Source organism: Salmo salar, chromosome 11, assembly GCF_965601325.2.
Source record: "Salmo salar chromosome 11, fSalSal1, whole genome shotgun sequence".
Taxonomy (NCBI): Eukaryota; Metazoa; Chordata; class Actinopteri; order Salmoniformes; family Salmonidae; genus Salmo; species Salmo salar.
The window spans coordinates 12725957-12739496 of record NC_138301.1 but is presented as its reverse complement, the minus strand read 5'-3'; the positions used below and the strand labels follow the sequence as shown (position 1 = coordinate 12739496).

At 46.8% G+C, this 13540-nt stretch overlaps 1 protein-coding gene across 1 annotated transcript in view; it reads left to right on the top strand.

Annotated features, from left to right (window-relative positions):
* Positions 1-13334, top strand: part of adamts18 (ADAM metallopeptidase with thrombospondin type 1 motif, 18) — a 53456-nt gene extending 40122 nt beyond the window's left edge. The window contains exons 17-23 of the mRNA XM_014126501.3: positions 2981-3101; positions 3641-3767; positions 8282-8486; positions 9248-9442; positions 9846-10079; positions 10431-10617; positions 10721-13334. Coding sequence (XP_013981976.1) covers positions 2981-3101; positions 3641-3767; positions 8282-8486; positions 9248-9442; positions 9846-10079; positions 10431-10617; positions 10721-10839 — 1188 coding nt within the window. The 3' untranslated portion in view covers positions 10840-13334. The remainder of the gene's footprint in view (positions 1-2980; positions 3102-3640; positions 3768-8281; positions 8487-9247; positions 9443-9845; positions 10080-10430; positions 10618-10720) is intronic.
* The last annotated feature ends 206 nt before the right edge of the window (positions 13335-13540 follow it).

Below are 13540 nucleotides of genomic sequence, written 5' to 3'. Positions count from 1 at the left end.
TTCTTGGGCCGACTCTTTTCTCTGTATATATCAATGATGTTGCTCTTGCTGTTGGTGATTCTCTGATCCACCTCTACACAGACGACACCATTCTGTATACATCTGGCCCTTCTTTGGACACTGTGTTAACAAACCTCCAAACGAGCTTCAATGCCATACAACACTCCTTCCGTGGCCTCCAACTGCTATTAAATGAAAGTAAAACTTAATGCATGCTCTTCAACCGATCGCTGCCCGCACCCACCTGCCCATCTAGTATCACTACTCTGGATGGTTCTGACTTAGAATATTTGGACAACTACAAATACCTAGGTGTGTGGTTAGACTGTAAACTCTCCTTCCAGACTCACATTAAGCAAAATGAAATCTAGAATTGGCTTCCTATTCCACAACAAAGCCTCCTTTACTTATGCTGCTAAACATACCCTCGTAAATCTGACTATCTTACCGATCCTTGACTTCGGCGATGTCATTTACAAAATAGCCTCCAACACTCTACTCAGCAAATTGGATGTAGTCTATCACAGTGCCATCCATTTTGTCACCAAAGTCCCATATATTACCCACCACTGCGACCTATATGCTCTCGTTGGCTGGCCCACGCTTCATATTCATCGCCAAACTCACTGGCTCCAGGTCATCTATAAGTCTTTGCTAGGTAAAGCCCCGCCTTATCTCAGCTCACTGGTCACCATAGCAACACCCAACCGTAGCACGCGCTCCAGCAGGTATATTTCACTGGTCATCCCCAAAGCCAACTCCTCTTTTGGCCGCCTCTCCTTCCAGTTCTCTGCTGATAATGACTGGAATGACTTGCAAAAATCACTGAAGCTGGAGACTTATATCTCCCTCACTAGCTTTAAGCATCAGCTGTCAGAGCAGCTTACTGAGCATTGCACCTGTACACAGCCCATCTGTAAATAGCACACCCAACTACCTCATCCCCATATTGTTATTATTTTTTTTTTGCTCCTTTGCACCCTAGTATCTCTACTTGCACATCATCTTCTGCACATCTATCACTCCAGTGTTAATACTAAATTGTAATTATTTCACCACTATGGCCTATTTATTGCCTTACTTCCCTAATCATACTACATTTGCACACACTGTATATAGATTTTTCTATTGTGTTATTGACTGTACGTTTGTTTATCCCATGTGTAACTCTGTGTTGTTTGTGTTGCACTGCTTTGCTTTATCTTGGCCAGGTCGCAGTTGTAAATGAGAACTTGTTCCCAACTGGCCTACCTGGCTAAATAAAAGTGAAATGAAAAATAATAATAATAAAAAAATGTGAATTAGGTTGAGGCTTGGATGGAGGTGGAGGTGGGGAGAGGGCAGTTAGGGCTGTGGACTTTCACAGGCAGGCAGGGTCAGGGAGGGCTGTCTCGTGTTGTGTCTGATGTCAGGTGGCTTTCTGTGCTCCAGATGGACAGGGGAGCCCCTGGGGCCACGTTCTGGAACTTGTGTTTGCCGTGCCTGCTGTAAATTTGGACCGGTCGTGGACAGGCTAGCGTGAAGGGTCCAATGGCACAACTCCAAGGCAACATAGTTAGCCTGGAATCTCTGGGGGTCAGCTTAACTGTAACGATGTGCGCTGAGAGTCGGGAAGCAAGTTCAGTGAGTGAGTGTTTTAAAAAATAAACACAATGTAATACAAAAACAAGAAACACTAACAGCACACGGACATGACACAGAAACAGTAACGCCTGGGGAAGGAACCAAAGGGAGTGACATATATAGGGAAGGTAATTAGGGAAGTAATGGAGTCCAGGTGAGTCTGATGCGCGTAACGATGGTGACAGGTGTGCGCCGTCACGAGCAGACCCTCTCTGCAACGACTCCTCTGATAACGCTTTCAATCCAATTTGGTTCTCACCATGCCTACTGCCGAGGTTCTTGGTTTCTGCTACCTGTTGTGGACTCACTGGAGTGTGCCTTTGGAGCCCGTACAACTCAGTACAGAGCAGTCTCACGTTCTCATGTCCTGCTTCACTGAGCTTCGGAGAGCGCCTTTCAGCATCTATCCGGATGCACATAAAGTTCATATCGCTGACTGTGCCCACGGGACAGATGTACAGATGCACAGTAATTTTATCTGATCCCAGTACAGATGTATTTATGTGTAAACCCCCTGTCTTTACTCTAGTTGGACTACAATAGGGATCATCTACGGTGAGGGCTGAGGCTGTTAGCACATTTAGCTGGTAAAACTCTTAAAGCATGTGTGTGTGTATGTCTTACTGGGTCACATACACAACAACATTTGAGACAAATATTAGCGTTTGAAATGAGAAACAATTACTTGTCATAGGTAAAGAATTTGCTATTTGCTTACATGCCTAAATCTATTAAGTCAGTGTCACTGCTGCTGGTCATTGTCAACAAATCCCTGAGTTTGGTTTGAATATTGTCCCCAAAAAATTTTTGGCCAAGTCTATGGGGAACAAAGCAGCCCTTCATTTTGAGAGCTTTCCACTTCATTAGAAGCAACCCCAGCCTGTGCTCCATGACCCAACATCTAGGTCTGCCAAGCGGTCAGTTTTCGGTTCAGTCACAGAGCTTTGTCTATCGGACCCTTAAAGGGCCACACACAGACACACACATACAAAGACATGCACGCACACACGCACACACACACACACACACACACACACACACACACACACACACACACACACACACACACACACACACACACACACACACACACACACACACACACACACACACACACACACACACACACACACAGTTCCACAACGCCATTGTCACCAAGTCACTGGTTTCCTGCCACTTCACTTGTCTTAGTTTTTCATTGTCATTCTCTATGGTCCATTACTTGGAACCACTTCAGGGTATGCTTAGACTTGTCTATTTTGGCAGGGGAGGAGAATGACTGCTAACCACACTTGTCGAGGTGCTAAGACGGATCCATTACATCACTGTCATATCCCCCTCTCTCCCTCTCCCTCAGATCCTGCTGCAGGGTAAGAACCCGGGTGTGGTGTGGGAGTACACCTTGCCTCGCAGTGAGAGGAAACCCAACTACACATGGGGAGTGGTTCGCTCCGACTGCTCTGCCCCGTGTGCTGGAGGTGAGCCTTGGATGAGAGAAGTGTGTGTGTGTGTGTGTGTGTGTGTGTGTGTGGGGTGGTGTGTGTGTGTGTGTGTGTGGTGCATTGGGGTGGCAGGAAGTGCATTCTGGCTTATCAAAAGCATCTTTGTAAGCGACAGTGAAAAGGTTGCACAGTCTCCCCTTGGTCCTTTACAGACCTCCCTGAGTACTCTGTCCTATTCACTCATCAATGTATGTCAGCGAATGTGTGTGTGTTGTTATATGTGAGCCTGGATCAGTGGCTCCCTTACTCCATTCACTTTATCCCAGTAGGGAGGGTGACAGCAGACCGAGCAGACAGAGAGCTCTAGACAAGCTTAGAGCAGAGATCGCTATCTGCACCCTGTCACTATTTCGTTCATACTTTACTTTAGTTGTCAAGCCCTCCCATGTTGCTCAGACGGGAGAAGAGAGTGGGCTTTGTGTGACCTTTCAGTGGTTGTAAAACACAAGGAAAACTGAAAAGAATGATGTCTGTCTGCCTTGCTCTCTTTCTCTCTCTCTTTTTCTCTCTTTCAGGTCAGATCTCGACAAAGGCCATCTGTTTGCAAGATCAGCGGACCCAAGTCAACTCGACACAGTGCAACCCTCAGACCAGACCAGTGCTCAGCTCTCACCTGTGCAACACGCAGCCCTGCCCTGCCTAGTAATTAACTCTCTCTTTCTCGGTCTCTCTCGCTCTGTCTCTCTGTTTCTCTCTCTGTTTCTCTGTCTCTCTCTCTCTCTCTCTCTCTCTTTCTCTCTCTCTCTCTCTCTCTGTCTCTGTCTCTGTCTCTCTCTCTCTCTCTCTGTTTCTCGCTCTCTCTCTCTCTCTCTCACTTTTTCTCCTTCTCTCTCTCTTTCTGACAGACACATACCACAACCTCAGCCTACTTTCTGTGCAGTAGTTCCATTGGCGAGCTGCTGTGGCTTGGTCTGGGATGCTGGTGTGGTCTCTTTGCTGTGGGCAGGGACTACTCAGCCTTCTCTCCTTGTCGCGTCCTGCTGGAGAGCCCCGTACGTTCCCTACCCAAGGCTCCGGCTCCCAAACCAAACAGGATTAACATACCCTCCAGACAGGGGCAGGCCTGCCTGGTATTCCCAGCGCTGGCCCCTGCTCAAAGCCACAGCTTCTAGGCCACAGAGAGCCGCCCCAGCCCCACTCATGCTCAGTTTTACTCTGCCTGGCCGTTTGAGTACTGCTCGCACTGATAAGGTTCAGCACAGAGGCAGCTCTGAAGAAGACCACCACAGCATCTCGTTTCTCCTCAATGACCGGTCTTCACCGCAGGAGAGAAAGAATGAAGATTCTAGAAAAAGCCAGACAGAGATTACAGATGAATTTATTTGGCAATTATTAACGACTGTCTACTAAATTGGGATAGTCAACAATTTTCTGCAACCACGACAGACCAGTAAAAGTAATTTCCAGACACTTACTGGGCACCAGCAACCCTTTCAGACATTTTGGTTGGTCTCATCCTTCGAGGAATTTATTTCAGACACCAACCATTTTCTTCAGTCACTGGATATTATTCTCAACTTTGCAAATAAAAAGTTGGCATATTGAATGGACTTCACTTTGAGCTCTGCTCCAGTGACAATCCATTCAGTTCCTATGGGACTGGATCGATTTACGATGCTCCTGCATCAAAAGGAACAGCCATGAACCCGTCAGTAGAGAGACTCTTTGAGCCCGACACACTGACAAAGAGATGACAAACGTCTTCTCTCTCTCCACTCGCCTGTCATCCTCTCCTCATTGTTGTCTGCCTGTGTTGTCTGAAGTCCCACCCCTACACTCACGTTACAATACAGCGTATATGAGTGATGGTGGGTGAGGTGGAAATCAGGACCATATGACTTCCTTAAAGAAACAATAGTAACCAGTGCAGCTTTCCCTGTCCAAATCTTGACAAATCGTTCAATAACAGTGGGTAATTGAAACAACTCTAAGCCTGCTGGGAGTCAGTGAGTGCCTTTGCTGTGTGTGTTGTTGTGTGAGTACGGTACTGTTGCATCTTGGGGAGTGCGTTGGTACATCATTCTATTCTACATCATTATCGCTCAGACATGTTGTAGGCCTGGTGCTAGACCACTTAAACCACTCACTTTCTTCTGTGCTCAGGGGACTATCGTCATCAAATTTTGACAGCAGCACATACCACAGAGATCACCTTCTCTTCTTCTGTGGTATGTGCTGCTGTCACATTTTTGCCACGTCACATTTCCAAAGGCGGCTCCGTCGCTGTATAGAAGGCTAAGACCCGAGTCTGTGCTGCCCGCCTGAGAGGGTTAATAACCAGCCAGGGCGCTATCAGTTACAACTAAAACATGCTGCCACTGTTTTTCTGTGAGGCTCCCACCATTTGAGAGGGGGTTTCTTCCCTGTAATCTGGGTCAGACTATATCTGTTATCAGGGGAAAAGTTTAAATGGACCAGACCACTAATGACCTGCCCCCGTGTGAGCTGGAGAGGAAGTGTGCCGTCCAGGTGAATGATATCATCAACATAAATCCAAGAGCAGAGTCCTGTTCATCAGTACCAGACTCCTGAATCAGTGGACCCTGTTTCCCGCTGATTAAGTGTCAGGATTTATGGGATACCTTTTACAAATACTTCCAAACTGTATGGGCATGCTATCAAAACAGAAAAGGAGGAACGTAAAAGAGGCCTCTTTCCAGCGACTATCTGCAGTGCTGACAGGTCTGTCCATGTTTTATTATAGAGAGACAGTCTGGATCCCCACAGAGCCAGATCAGTCTAGCCAGCCAGGAATCCAGCAACTCCAGCCTGAGCACTGGTCTCGGGGCCCCAGCCCCAGCCTCAACCAGACAATGCAGGCTTGCCTGCAAGGGCCACCGGCTTCTGTGCAGTATGGGGCATGGCGAGATCAAACACCACGAGGCCCGCTAGCAGCCAGCCCAGGATGTCACCGGAAAGATAAATGTTAATGCCTTAAAGAGTTTTGCAGTTCCCCTGGTGCATCCGTTTCTACTCTCTCTCTTTCTCTCTCTCCTTTCTTCTGTCTGTCTCTCTCAATGTTACTTTTGTTTCCCTTTTTATTTATTTGACTTGATTATTTATTTAGTTTATAGTTTATTTAATGCTCTGGAGAAGATCCCTGTAGGCAGGCTGCAGCTGTAGAGTTACTTACCTGGCTCTTCCTGGGTAGTTGTGGCACGTGCACTAAACAATGGGAGAAACAGGGAGACAGCAGCAGGCAGGCCCAGAGCAGGGAGGAGGAGGAGAAGGAGGAGGTGCTCAGAGAGACTGCTGTTTAGAATGGTGCTTGAAGTTCTAACCTGAGGTGCTTTTGGTTGCTGTGCAAGATCTTTCACTGCTACGTTACACTTGAACAGATTGTTGGTATAGTAATTTATCAGTCAGATTATGCATCCGATGAAAAGTCAACGTATGCCAGCGAAATGCACCCCGTACCATGACAGTAAAATGTAACCAAGCCATCCAGTATTTCTCAATATTCCCTACATTTTTCAAGTTAAATTGTATGGCTGGATATATGCGAGTTATTGAAAGATTCCAGAAATACAAATTACAGCTAAGCCAACATTGAAGCACATATTTTTATTTATATTGCAGTGGGGAAAAAAAAGAGAATAGAAATCTGAACCGGTGCTTTGCTAGACGGGTTGTGTTTCTCCCCTCAAAATTGCAGTTTAGCCTTCTCTCTTATTTATCAGAGCTGGGTTTGAAGGGAAATGAAAGGTCTGACAGAAGGGCAGTAGGAGTGGCTGGTCGGCACCGGAGCTTCAGAACTCGACTGAGTTAGCTGTCCATCCTCCTTGCCCCTGGTCATGTGGTTGTCAGAGCAGTCATTTGCGCTAATCTCCCTTCGCCCCAAAATGCCAAGACACAGTCTATTTTCGAGGCAGGCTGCTTTCATCAGAGGCTGAGAATGATCCAGAGATACCAGAAGGCCACAACTAGTGGAAACACTGAGTGTAGCATCCTGTCCCTCCCTACGGCCAGACCAGACCAGGCCAGGGGAGAGGAGAGTCGGGCTAAGGGGTTAACTGAAGGTGAGAGTTGGCTGTATAAGGTTAGCCTAATACTGTATGGTGGAAACCTTGCAGTGTTTAAGTATGTTGTATACAAATCAAACCACATTTTATTAATCACATACTTCGTAAACAACAGGTGATGACTGACAGTCAAATGCTTACTTATGAGCCCATCCTAAAAATGCAGAGAGAGAGAAAAAAATAGAGAAATAATAGAAAAGTAAAACACGTAATAATAAAAGTAACAATAGTTACACAATTAGTAACAATGACTTGGCTATATACACGGGGTACCAGTACCGAGTTGATGTGCAGGGGTGCTAGGTAACTTGAGGTAGATATGTGCATATAACTAGGAATAAAGTGACAGATACTAAACAGTAGCAGCAGTGTATGTGATGAGTCAAAAAAAAAGTGAGTGCAGAAATTGTCACTGCAGATAATTTGGCTAGCTATTTAGCAGTCTTATGTCTTGGGGATAGAAGCTGTTCAGGGTCCTGTTGGTTCCAGACTGCATCGGTACCGTTTGCAGTGCGGTAGCAGAGAGAACAGTCTATGACTTGGGTGGCTGGAGGCTTTGACCATTTTTAGGGCCTTCCTCTGACACCGCCTGGTATAGAAGACCTGGGTGGCTGGGAGGTCTGCCCCAGGGATGTACTGTTTATGTTTAGATTCTCGTGTGTGTGCTGCGTGCAGAGGTGGGCACTGATGCTGTTACAGCACATGTGCAGTATGTTTGTGTGAGTGTGGGTGCGTGTGTATATGCCTGTATGTGTGTGCGTGTGTCTCTGTCCTTCCTGTGGGCATAGAGTAGAGAGTGATGGGTGTGTTTAGACCCAAAATAAATGTAGGAAATCTGTGGTTCCTTGCCGTGATTAGGGATCTGCGTCATGTGGTTGACACGCTTATGACAGAGGTTAGGAGGGGAAAGTATACAGCCGAATCATCTGTTTGGATAGGTTCCCTGCTGACTGCTGAGTACAGCAGTTATTCTGCAGAGTGTGTGTTTGTGACAGTGAGATTATGTGCAGGTTTATGAGTCAGTCTAAGAGGTTTACCGCCATTCTGTTTCTCATAATTCAGTCACTCTTTTTTGAGGAGCGTTTGTTGGTTTGCTACATGGGCTGACACATCTCTCTCCGTTTCTCTCCTCAGCTGGACAACAGGGAACTGGGGGCCCTGCAGTCAGTCCTGTGGAGGTGGCCAACAGACACGTCACATCCAGTGCTTGCGTAAGGTGACGTACCAGCGGGAGGAGGTGGTGGCTCACTCCCTGTGCCCCGTCATCGCCCCAGCCCAGGTGCAGCCTTGCCACACCCAGGCTTGCCCACCTGAGTGGAGCTCTGGGGCCTGGTCACAGGTAGGCCACACTGCACGACATGCCCATATACTGCCATTACATTATGAAAAAAATGTTTGGGGGGGAAATCTCTTAATTTGATAATATAGGACTTTGAGATATGTCAGGTAACGCTGCAATTAATAAGCAAATGTCTGCGGTGGCCTATTGCATGGAGAAAACACTTTACTGCCCTCTGCTGGACACATGGTTAATTGCGTACTCACTGGCCTGAGAACAGTACTATATAACATAACTATTTCAATCATATTATCATCATTAATCACGCACCATTATTGTGAGTCCCTCAGTTTAGAGTTGGCTAGGCAAAACTGACATGGCTGGATTTATAGAGGCTATGATACCTAGTCATGATCAGCGACAGTGTTCTCCGTCTGAGTCAGTGGTGACTGGGATCTCCACCTGCTGTTTCTGTAAACGCCTGTCTGTCAGCGATACTGCAGATACCTGGAGGGACGTTTCCTCTTCACTGCAACATACCTGACCTACGCTGTTATGTTGTACTGTTTTTCAGAGTTCTCAGGCCATCTCAAGATGAGTGTGTCTCTTTGTAGAGAGAGCCCAGAGTGATTTAGACACAGGTCATTCGGACTGTAGACAGAGTGCACTTTACAGTGCACTGACTACCTCCCTTACTGACTACATCCCCCTTATTGACTGCATCCTTCACAGGGTTCAGACGCAACTCATTCTGAGCATGCCTCCCAGTATGAGTTCAGGCTGAGTTTACCAGACCCTCTGTTCCTCTGCTCTCCTCTCAGTGTTCCAAGTCGTGTGGGCGTGGGATGAGGAAGCGTGGCGTGTTCTGCAGAAGCACTGACCCCGGAGCAAAGGCTGTGGTGGTGCCGGACAGTATGTGTAAGCCACACCTCAAACCCAAGGCCCAAGAGACCTGCGTTCTGCGCCGCTGCCCCAAGAATGACCGGCTGCAGTGGTTCACAACACCCTGGGGCGAGGTAGTGACTCACGGAGACAGACAGACAGACGCACATGCTGTACAAACACACCCACACATACTTTGTATAACCTTGTACACGCCGACGCACAATGAAACCAATACATGCATTGAGAAGGTCTAGACAGATATGCATTTGCGACAAACATACACATTCAGAGTGCTGATGCTGTGTCCCCTCTTCGGAAACAAAGCAAATAGCCTCAATACCAAATGTAAACGTTACAGACATTCAGACATTCACTTTATAAGTTGAGCTCCGTTGCCATGGCGATGCGGGGTGACCTTGTCTTGTTCGCTCCACTGGGGGACCAGCTGTATTTCTCTCTGAGGGTTCTCACGTTGTCTTATTCTCTCCGTTCTCTTTTTGCTAATGGTGCCTCCTCTGGCCATTCACTCCTCAGTGCTCCACATCCTGTGGTCCAGGGGTCAGAAGGAGAGAGCTGCGTTGTGGGGAGAGGGATTCACAGGGGGACTACACAGACTTCCCTATGAGAAGGTGCAGGAACCTTCCCAAACCCTCTGGGGATCTCCAGCAGACCTGCAGCAGGGGGCCGTGCCCAGAGCCTCGACTTGTCGCCCAAGGAAGGACAGCCAGTGCAGTGGTCCTGGGCTGGTACTCTTCTCCTTGGCAGCAGGTACGCATATTCACTCTCCATCCACCCTGCCTGTTCTCCCAGACATGATGGGGATTCATGTTGAATGGATGTGGATTTAGTGAAGCATCCTCTCGCTCTCTCCCTCTCTGTTGTCAGGCCCAAAGGGGGTGATATTCATGTATATGTATGTAGTATCTACCAAGGCAACCTCTTACAGTCTGACATCTGACTTCCCCTTGATCAGGGGGCCTGTGATGTCTGTATGCATGTAGGCTCTCTCTCCTCTCCCTAGACATAGCTTGGAGGTAAAGGACATGGTGTATGCATTCGTAATATATTCTATGTGCAATCTTCAACACTCTCTCTCGCTCTCTCTCTCTCTCTCTCCAGTGTTCTGTATCCTGTGGGGGAGGGGTACAGTCCCGTTCTATCCAGTGTCTGAGACAGGGACGTCCTGCAGCTGGATGCCTGAACCACCAGAGACCCGTAACATCCCGGGCCTGCAACACACACTTCTGTCCTGCTCCTCCTATTCACGTACCTGCCCACGTTCCTGCTCCTGCGCCAACACTCAAAGGTGAACTAATTCAACCACTCATAGAAACAATTGTAAAGTTCTGTCTGACATTTTTGTTGGTGCGCGTTTATTAACACTATCCCCCTGATCCTCTCTCCGTCAGACGAACAGTCTTGTGTTGACTACTTCAGCTGGTGTCACCTGGTTCCTCAGCACAGTGTGTGCAATCACAAGTTCTACGGACAGCAGTGCTGCAAGTCCTGCAATGGCAAAAAGCTATAAGATTGGAGGACTCCTTATTCCCATGAGCCTCTAGCTGCAAATTGGAGGGAAATTGCATAATATGCGCTACAACTCTAAAGGACACTGTGGTTCAAAAATACATTTTGGGCCATAATGCACAAGAGAACTGAGGCGCAGTCTTTGTTCCTGGAGTACTTGACTAACAGTGATTAGCAAAATAAAAGAGAATCATCTCCATGTTTGTGGACACGTTGTGCTAATGATGGCAATGTGGGTAAAGACATTCATGCTAAACAGCATCTTCTCAGAACTGGAAATACAATGCAACAAATTATTCCAGGACACTCTCTGTATAAATTCATGTGTTGTATGTCCAGACATTGTCAACATCAAAAAGAGCTCTAAGAATATATGCATTTTAGCTCACTAATGTTTTTTTATATTTAAAGGCATCTGCTTTCAGACAACATTTTAAGTTATTATGGCCCACATGTTATTTAGCATTTGTCAGGTGTACCATGGGCTTTGTGTGCTGCATGTGCGCCATGATTCAAGCTCTTTACATGTAGGGGTATGCCTACCACAAAAACTCTGCAGATTCAATCATTAGACTGTACATTATACATGTAAAACTTTCAAACTTGATCACAACTCTCATATGCACTTATCAGGCCTGGTCCCTCTATCTGTCATGGTTCATAATTGGTGCTTTATTGTGTAACGAGATACAGTACTTACAGTACATGTGTACATTCCATACATAGTCATGTTGTGAATACATGCCTATTTGTATATGAGAAAATAACATTTGCTTACCCATATTGTAATGTATCCTCCAAGTGTCTTGTGAAAATATTGGTGCAATTCTGACAGCTGCCGGGGGAAACCATATGTTCTTTCCCCATCCATCATAATGATAAGTAAACATCCTCTGTCTATTGGGCCAGCAGCACTGAACCTAGGTCCCTTCACACCGGGTAGATATGATGCCAAATCATTAACTAGCGCTGGGTATAGCCACAGAGGATCCCCCAGACTTCCACCACTCATTAATGAAAATCAATGTCTGCAGGCTAGTAAAGGGAGCTGTGGATGGGGCCGGGTCAGAGAAGATGCTTTATTTCCTCTGCCTGGCCAGGTGGGAGATGTGGAGAGAAGTGGTGGGCGAGAGTTGGCGGAATAGTTGGGAGGGAGGCGGGGGTAGCCAGGGGTTGAGGTTGTCGACTTTCTCTCGACATACTTTTTCAGAATGCTAGTTAGTCACAGAGCCTGGCGTGGTGGGAGCAGACAGACTTTAGGGGGGGGGGGAGCAGAGCAGACCAACAAATGCCTCTGAAAAGGACTGCTGCATACTTCACTCTGTTTACTTTGCCCCTTCTCTCACCATCCAGACCAGCTCTGTTTGGTTTGTTTGAGAAAATGTCAGCATCCCTCCACTCCCCCGCTCCCTCTCTCCTGACCCCCACCTTCATTTTTAGCATCAGTTAGTGCTATGAAATACTGTAGATCGCAGCTACATGATGGTAAATCCCATTTGCACTAGTGGCCCTGTGGAAGGCAATGGGATAGCCAATTGTACAGACAGCAAAGGCAACTTACTTCCAGCCAGCAGGGAGAGAAACAGGAAGAGCATGGCTAGAGTATAGGATGTTGTTTGCTATAGATCATAAAGATTCTACATCTCCCCCTGCTCCCCAGAGAGGGGTGGCCCCATACAGAGAGAGAGAGAGGTCTTGTCTGGTCAGGGGCACTCATGACCAGGGAGTTGTTTTTCCTCCTCCTCAGCCTGCTCTCCATCAGTGGCTTGGGATGAAGAGTGTAGAGGGACAGAAAGAGCAAGACTGATATGATTCTGAAGGACATTCCTGAACGGTGGCAGTGCTGGGCAGGGCTCTCTCTGTCTCTGGTCTGGCCTGCTCACAGCTAACACTGTCATTATCACGGGAGGTTACCATTCCTTCCAATACCACAGCTTCCTCCTCTGCCTTCACCAGGCCTCAACAGCATCCCTGCAACCTACGCTCACAAAGGGTCAAAGATGGACTGTTGACTGCTCCCTCTGCCTTTCTTGCTATACTCGCACGGTCATGTTTATGAACTGGTTTCCACCAGGAATGGTACTCTGTATTATAAAACCACTCAATTAGTCGCCATTTCCTGTAAGTTGTCTGTGTGAATTATCCCTGGTTTATGGTGTTGAACGAATGCTCTCAAAATAGACGTTCAAATATCACGTTGGACTGTAGGAGGATATTTGATTTTACGTGTGTTTTTCATCAGCCTTGCATAATTCATATTTCTATATGTGTCCTTGTTATTTTCCATGTCCTGTACAGTTGTTGTATGCTCTATTGTCTTTTCACCTGTAAAAACAGGAAAAGTGTGTAATTTATTACCTATTTCATTGGATCTGAGAAACTGAACACTATTGGTTGAGAGGGGAGCTGCTTGTAATATAGACCATGATCAGTGTAATATTTAATACTTTTTCTCAAAGTTTTATAATAAAACTATGACAAGATTTATTCCCCCTACCTCTCCGATGCTCCTAATACTTTTGTGCCACACTCAGCGGGAGGGATGATTGGGTATAATCAACACGTTTCTCTCAATCCAACCTGAATCATGACGGCATGATTCCCCCATCATTTCCACTGCACGCTTACAGTCCTACTGAGAGGCAGGCATGGCAGGGTGAATTATAAACACCTAGCGGATCAGTGCAGCCATTTTGTCGATT